Source organism: Cebus imitator, unplaced genomic scaffold (assembly GCF_001604975.1).
Source record: "Cebus imitator isolate Cc_AM_T3 unplaced genomic scaffold, Cebus_imitator-1.0 Scaffold85, whole genome shotgun sequence".
Classification (NCBI taxonomy): Eukaryota; Metazoa; Chordata; class Mammalia; order Primates; family Cebidae; genus Cebus; species Cebus imitator.
This window is the reverse complement of record NW_016107400.1, coordinates 2,553,907-2,562,127: the sequence shown is the minus strand read 5'-3', so window position 1 is coordinate 2,562,127 and position 8,221 is coordinate 2,553,907. Positions and strand designations below refer to the sequence as shown.

At 46.8% G+C, this 8,221-nt stretch overlaps 1 protein-coding gene and 1 pseudogene across 2 annotated transcripts in view; one reads left to right on the top strand and one right to left on the bottom strand.

Annotated features, from left to right (window-relative positions):
- The window catches only part of CLEC19A (C-type lectin domain containing 19A), a 41,276-nt gene that overhangs the window by 25,697 nt on the left and 7,358 nt on the right, over positions 1-8,221 (bottom strand). For both annotated transcript variants that reach the window (XM_037740542.1, XM_037740541.1), the window contains exon 2: positions 2,844-3,009. In XM_037740542.1, coding sequence (XP_037596470.1) covers positions 2,844-3,009 — 166 coding nt within the window. The remainder of the gene's footprint in view (positions 1-2,843; positions 3,010-8,221) is intronic.
- Positions 791-1,709, top strand: LOC108308463 (annotated as a pseudogene).

The window sequence follows — 8,221 nt, the reverse complement described above, 5'->3', positions numbered from 1 at the left end:
TTTAGTAGAGACGGGGTTTCACCGTGTTGACCAGGATGGTCTCGATCTCTTGACCTCGTGATCCACCCGCCTTGGCCTCCCAAAGTGCTGGGATTACAGGCGTGAGCCACCGCGCCCCGCCTTGAGATAGGATCTTGCTCTGTTACCCAGACTGGAGCGCAGTTGCCTGAACATGGCTCACTGCAGCCTCAACCTTCCATGCTCAAGTGATCCTCCCACCTTAGCCTACCGAGTAGCTAAGACTACAGTTGTGCATCACTTCGTCAGGCTAATTTTGTGTTTTTTGTAGCAACGTGGTCTTGCTGTGTTACCTGGGCAGGTCTTGAACTCCTGGACTCAAGCAATCCTCCCATCTTAGCCTCCCAAAGTGTTGGGATTACAGGCATGAGACACTGCACCCAGCCCCTTATTTATTTATTTACTTATTTATTTTTGAGAGAGTCTCACTCTGTCACCCAGACTGGAGTGCAATGGCGCAATCTTGGTTCACTGCAACCTCCGTCTCCTGGGTTCAAGCACTTCTCCTGCCTCAGCCTCCCAAGTAGCTGGGGTTACGGGCGTGCACCACCACACCCAGTTAATTTTTGTATTTTTAGAAGAGACAAGATGTCGCCACATTGGCCAGGCTGGTCTCAACTCCTGACCTCAAGTGATCCACCTGCCTCAGCCTCCCAAAGTGCTGGGATTACAGGCGTGAGCCACCACACCTGGTCCCCTTTCCCTTTTCTTAACAAAAGTCAGTGGCTCTACACATAAAAAACCAACTCTCGACAGTACGATTGCATCAGGCAGGAACCATGGCAGTGACCAAGGAGCTCTTACAAATGGACCTGTACACGCTGCTAGGCATTGAGGAGAAGGCGGAGGACAAAGAGGTGAAGAAGGCATATAGGCAGAAGACCGTCTCCTGCCACCCAGACAAAAATCCAGATAATCCCAGAGCAGCTGAACTTTTCCACCAGCTTTCTCAGGCCTTGGAGGTGCTGGCCCATGCTGCAGCCAGGGCAGGGTCAGGAAAGCCAAGAAGCAGGCAGCAGAGAGGACCCAGAAACGATGAGAAAGGGAAGAAAGTGAAGCTTGATCTGGATGCCCGGGAACGGCAGGCCCAGGCCCAGGAGAGTGAGGAGGAGGAGGAGGAGGAGGAGAGCCGGAGCACGAGGACACTAGAGCAAGAGATCGAGCACCTGAGAGAAGAGGGTTCCCGGCAGCCGGAGGAACAGCAGAGGCTCCTCCGGGAGCAGAAACGCCAGGAGCATGACCAGAGGTTGACAGGAAAGACAGAAAATACTGAAGGCCAAGGAACCCCCAGACTAAAGCTAAAATGGAAGTGCAAGAAGGAGGGTGAGGCAGAAGGTGGCTACTCCAAAGACGGCCTCCTACGGCTTGTGCAAAAGGAACGTGAGGTTCTCAACCTGGTACTTTCCAGTAAGAAGGCAGGCACTGCTGCGGTGGAGTTCGCGACTGTCAGGGCTGCGGAGCTGGCTGTCCAGAATGAAGCTGGCCTGGTGGGTAGCCCTCTGAAGATTTCCTGGTTGGAGGGACAGCCCCAGGACACCATGGGCCGCAGCCACCCAGGACTGTCAAAGGGCTCAGTGCTGCAGGAGAGGCACCGCGAGAGCCTCGTCATGATGCGCATGCGCCAGGCGGCCGGGCGGCAACAGCTGATCCCACGGATGGGGCGGGAAGACCAGGAGGGGCCGCCCACGTAGCGCCCCCCCCACCCCCGCTACCTTTTCTTCAATGTCACCAATAAAAGTTTTTGTTGTTGTCGTTGTTGTTGTTGTTGCAAAACCAACTCTCTTTCTAAAGTAGTTTCTGAGATTCTTGAAGAACAGAGGTAAGATTGTGATTTACAGCTTGGGTGCCAATGGAACACATCACACCTGGCCTGAGAACATTCACAAATCAGCAAAGAAGTCAGATGCAGGTGGCTCTGCTATGATAAAGGGAGTGTACCAGGAGAGCTGGATAATGAGTGTAATTAGGGTGTCAGAAGTTAAGGTTCAGTGAAGAGATGTTGCCAGAGCTTTCTTGAAGGTTGAGGAGGTATTTACCTGGAGGAGAAGATAGGGAAGAAATTCCTCGGAGGGGGAATAGAGTGTCTAAGAGTATGGAGAAGTAAAAGAGCTGGACCAAACTGGAGAACTCTGAGATGGTCAGTGTGCCTGGGGCTTCAGACAGAGAGGAATGTGGAAGGAGGCCTTGCAGGGTGGGCTATGATTTTGACTCCACAGGCTCAAAACTAGGTTCTCCCACTTAAGAGCTGTGTAACGTTGAGCAAATTACTTACCTTTTCAGAGTCTCATGTTCCTAATCTGGAAAATGAAGATACCCATGTGATAGGGTTTAACAGAACTTCAATGTGATGATGTACATAAACATGCAGCAAATAAGTGTGTTATGATTTGTCATATTCTTTGCATTATATTCTTTACATGTGTAATATACCAGTTGTATCACAGGATACGGAGCGGAAGGCAGCACAAGATTGGCACTTATAAAGGTGGATCTTCCAGCATACTATTTGCTACCCCTGCTGAATGCTTTGCCTTCTATAGCCAAGGATGGTTTCAATGAGCAATTGAGTTGGATAAAAAGTAGTTTCAGTTGGCCAGGCACTGTGGCTGATGCCTATAATCCCAGTACTTTGGGAGGCTGAAGGGGGAGTCACTTGAGCTCAGGAGTTCGAGACTGGCCTGGGCAACATAGCAAGACTCCATCTCTATTTTTTTTTTCAAAGAGTTTCAATTACCAAAGAGAAATGCCACTTGGAAATACCATTTTCCATCCCGTTTCCCAAAGGGGTGCTTAGTTGAACTATAGGTAACTGGGATCCCACTTACCTGTGGATGGAGGCCAGCTTGGCGGATTTCCTGCCCACAGAGAACTCAGAACAGTAGAAGTCAGCCTCGGCCCAGGTCTTATTGAGAGGGAAGAATCGATAGCAGTGGCCTTTGAACTCCATCCAGAACAGGGGGCACAGGGAAGGCTGGGGCAGCTCCGGCAGGGCTGGAAGCAGAAAGGAAACAGACAGGAAGGAAGGTTGGCAGCACGGACATTGTTTCCACAGCTTCCTACCTATTTTCTTTCCTTTACAATCTTTTAATTTTAATTTTTTTTTAAGAGATAGGGTCTCGTTCTGTTGACCAGGCTGAAGTGCAGTGGTTCAATCATAGCTCATTGCAGCCTCCAACTCCCAGCCCAAATGATCCTTCCACCTGAGCCTCCTGAGTAGCTGGGACCACAGGTGTGTGCCAACATGCCTGCCTAATTTTTTGATTTTTTTTGTAGAAAGGAGGTCTTACTATGTTGACCAGGCTGGTCTTGAAGTTCAGAGCTTAAGTGATCCTCCCACTTCAGCCTCCCAAAGTGCTGGGATTGCAGGTGTGAGCCGCTGTGCCTCCTTGTACATACTTTCAAAAATGAAAGTAAAACATGTTCCATTATCATCAATTCAATTATATGCTTGAGATCCAAAAAGCACATACATATCTACATTTTACTAAATTATAGAAATAATACGTGCACATCATGGAACACCCGGAAAATGTTAATGCCTTGATAAATTTTTTTCTCATGTCACATTTGTATGCAGTGATTTTTATAATGTAATGTGATTATATGGTACTCTATATACCAGTCGGTATTCTGATTTCTAAAAATTAAAGCGTATAAGCATTTCTCCCATGTCATTATACATTTTTGTAAACATTGTTTTAAATAGCTCTTGAGTTCTCTACTGAGTGGCTCTCCTAAAGTTTATTTAACCATTCTCTTATTTTTGGATAATTAGATAGCTTCTCTATTTTTTAAACCATTACAAATAATTCTGAGATGAGCAGCTTTGTGCATAAAGCTTTTTTTGGCATTTCTGATGATTTTCTGAGGAGAGAGTTTCAAGGCTTTAATACAATTTGCTAAATTGCCTCCTGGAAGCAATTTATCCTCCCACGGTAATGTCTGAGAGTGCCCATTTCACTCTGCCCTTGCCAGAGCTGAGTGTTATCACTTTCATGACAATCTTGGCAAATTTTATAAGCCAAAAAAAAAAAAGGGTATCTTGTTTCAATTTGCAATGCTGGGCTATCTGGCAAGAGTACACAGCTTCCCACGTGTTTATTGCAAAGCTATAGCCAAGACTATTTATATCTTTTGCCCATCGAACCCCTGGAGTTCAGGATTTGTTCTTAATTCTGAAAAGAATTTTTTTTTTAAATAACATGTTTAGACAGCAAAGTTCTCTCAAGTCTCAGCCCCTCTGAAAGCTTCTTAGGAGATACTTTTTTTGGAAACCACGACTCAGGATGACTGGCGGGAAGAGACAGGCAGGCTGAGAACCTTTCTCATACTAGGTTGGATGGCTTGTCCATGAAGACAGGCAGTGGGCGGGGTTGAAATCTATTAGGGGATTGGGAAGCCTGGGTCATACCCCTAGCTCTGTATCTGACCCGCTGTGAGACGCTGGTTCATTCTTTCCCAACTTGACCTTCAGACTAGATGATCTCTGGGGTGCCTTTTGCAGCCACCCACTCAAGGGGGGATGAAGGTCACTCTTTACTGGATTTTTTGCCTTCAAGCCACTATAGTGGTTGGCTGAGCTCATGAAGTAATAAAGTAATGAACAACATTCATTGAGCATTTATTATAGTTTCCCTATACGCGGAGCACATATAGGGAAACTGAGGCTAAGGTTGAGTGACTTGCCCAAGATCATCCTGCAGGTAAGTGGCATAGTAAGGATTTGAACCCAGGCTTCCCAACTCCTAAGTTTTTGCTCATAAAGTTGGCATGATGCTTCATGATGGGAAATTAGCAGGTCTAAGAATAGTTCATGATCTTTATAGCATCTACTTCATGGGGTTACTGGGTCAATTGACTGGGCCAAATAAATTCACCAAGTACTTGCGATATATGGATTGTGTAATGTATGGTTATTAATGATTAGCTCAGGGCTTTATAACCCAGACTGATGGGCTGCAGGGATCCAGTGAATTCCCCAGAATCAAATGCAAAATCAAAACTGTGTGTGCACCTCTGAGCATTTCTCTGGGGAAAGAAAGGGACAGTTGCTTTCATCAAGACAGCTGTGCTAGGCAGGCAGGTTCCAGGCCATGCTTCTCAGGGTTGGTCAGTGCCACTGGGCTTTCCCCTTTGACCAGAATGGCCTCTCCCCGACCCCAGCAGCTGTGCTGATCAGGGATACCTCCCTACCCATCCTGGTCAATCCTGGCCAACTCTCTTTCAATGCATGCCAGTCTCCAAACTGGAGCCTGTTGGTTCAGAATTTGCTCTCTTAATCCTCTTCTGCATGGCAAAAGGAAAGACCTCTGTTTGGGGAGGTAAATGGGCATAGCACCTTGGCCTGTCCCCACCCCCCTCTGGGACTCAGGTCTCATCTTTCTTGATGGAGAGCGTTGGTCTAGGAGAATATCACCTCGATGCCTTAAAGTGCCAATGGCCAAGAGGGTTGATGGGCCCTTTGTAACGCTGGGTGTTGCTGAGCTCTTCGTGGGGACTTGCGGGCCCTGCCTACAACACAAACAGGCTCCACTGAATCGCTGCGTAGGGCCACTTTTTCATCAGTTTCTCCCTTAGCATGGACGAGAAGCAGCAAATCCTTTCCACCTTCTTTCCACTCAGTAACCAAGGACACTCGCCGGTGAGAACTTGGCTAAGTTTGTCCAGGAGGGACTGGAATGACTCAGTATTTGCTGGTGATAAACCACTTTGCTCACTCCCACCCATCCTAAAATTACTTGACATCCTAAATACTCGTATTAGAGATGAAAGTAGGGTGGCCAAGCCATCCCAATGTGCCCAGGACCATCCCAGTTTTAAAATCAAGAGTCCTGGCTGGGAGCGGTGGCTCATGCCTGTAATCCCAGCACTTTGGGAGGCCGAGGTGGGTGGATTTCTTGAATTCAGGAGTTCGAAGCTAGACTGGGCAACATGGTGAAACCCCGTCTCTATAAAAAAATGCAAAAATTGCCATGTGCGGTGGCTCACGCCTGTAATCCCAGCACTTTGGAAGGCTGAGGCAGGTGAACCACGAGGTCAGGAGATGGAGACCATCCTGGCTAACAAGGTGAAACCCTGTCTCCACTAAAAATACAAAAAAAAAAAAAAAAATTAGCCTGGCGTGGTGGCAGGTGCCTGTAGTCCCAGCTACTTGGGAGGCTGAGGCAGGAGAATTGCATGAACCGGGGAGGCAGAGGTTGCAGTGAGCCAAGATCGTGCCACTGCACTCCAACCTGGGCAATAGAATGAGGCTCTGTCTCAAAAAATAAAAAAATAAAAATAAAAATACAAAAATTAGCTGGGAGTGGTAGAGTGTGCCTGCAGTCCTCACTACCGTGAGGTGGGAGGATTAATTGAGCACGGAAAGTCGAAACTGCAATGATCCACGATCACACCACTGCACTCCATCCAGCCTGGGTTATAGAGCAAGATCCTGACTCAAAACAACAACAACAACTGCTACTACAAAACCCTGAGGGTCCCACATCCTGGGCACCCCTACAGTTCCCAGCAAACTGAAATTGGTTGGTCACTCTCAAACGGTGAGGGGCGATTTTGCCCCCACCCGTCGCCAGGAGACACTGGACGACGCCTGGAGATATTTTTGCTTATCACCACTGGAAGTGGTGGGGCTACTGGCATCAAATGGGTAGAGGCCAGGAGTGCTGCTAAACATTCTATAATGAACAAGTCCCCACAACAAAGAATGATTCAACCCAAAATGTCCGTAGTGCCAGGATTGAGAAACCCTGCCCTAGATGGAAGACAGGACTCCAACAATGTAAAATAACCCCACAGTGCAGCAACACAAAACATCACAGTAAGCATTCACATTTCTTAGCCTGTTCATATTTTCTTCAACAAAAGTTAAGACACCACCCCCGCAACTAATGAGAAGTATAGTGTCTGCTATTTCTCTAATTTTAGAGTTAAAATGTATTACTAATCTAAGCCCATGGCTTAAAAGCACTGAAGGCATTGCTTTAACATTCTGTTTATATTTGACAACATGGACCTCACTAACGAAGACTGCAGAAGGGACGTCTAGCGCTTTCTTCCCTGAGTTTAGAATGAAGCAAACTTCTTTGTCATCTCTCTGTGACCGTAGGAGGTTATTTTTCCCCCCTGGTTCCCCTTCCGCTGAAGATGAAACTCTTCATGAGTTTGTGCTCTAAGAAAGGGTTCCAGTTTCAATTCCCTGCTTCAGATAGCTTTGACTTCACCTCCTACCCTGTGTGGGTGTTCAACCCCAGTCCATGCATTATGGAGGCTGATGCCCTACCCAGGGCTCTGGAGCAATAGGATTGCTTTGCTTTCTATCTCTATCTTGGTTTCTGTCCCCTGGGTACCCACCTCACTTCCTTGGAAGTCCAGTCTGACTTTAGCAGGGTGTTTATAGATGTCCCTGTGGCCTTTCTGCACGGCGACAGTGGAAAGAGCATGTAGTCTCAAATTCACCATATTCTGTCATCTGGATGTCTCCACACTCTGTTTTCTCCCTCTTTTTTAAATAAACTTTTTATTTTGGAATAAATTTAGAGTTACAGAAAAGTTGTCAGAGAGTACAGTGATGGTTACCAAAGGCTAGGAGGGATAGGTAGTGGGGAAGGTAGGGGAAAAGCGGGGCTGGTTAATGGGTACAAAAACATGGTTAAGTAGAATGAATAAGACCTAGTTTTTGATAGCACAACAGGGTGACTACGGTCAACAATAATTCATTACACATTTAACAAAAACAAAAAGAATATCATTGGAGTGTTTGTAACACAAAGAAATGATAAATGCTTGAGGTGATGGACGCCTCATTTACCTTGATGTGATTATTGCACACTGCATGCCTGTAACAAAATATTCCATGTACCCCATAAATATATATACCTACTACGGCCCATAAAAATGAAAAATTAGGCTGGGCACAGTGGCTTACACCAGTAATCTCAACATTTTGGGAGGTCATGGTTGGAAGATTGCTTGAGCCCACGAGTTTTAGACCAGCCTGGGCAACATAGTGAGACCCTGTGTCTTACCAAAAATACAAAAATTAGCCAGGTATGGTGGCATGTGCCAGTAGTCTCAGCTACTTGGGAGGCTGAGATGGGAGGATCGCGTGACCCCAGAAGGTCAAGTCTTCAGTGAGCCAGGATTGCACCACTGCACTCCAGCCTAGGTGACAGAGCAAGAGCCTGTCTCAAAAAAAAAAAAA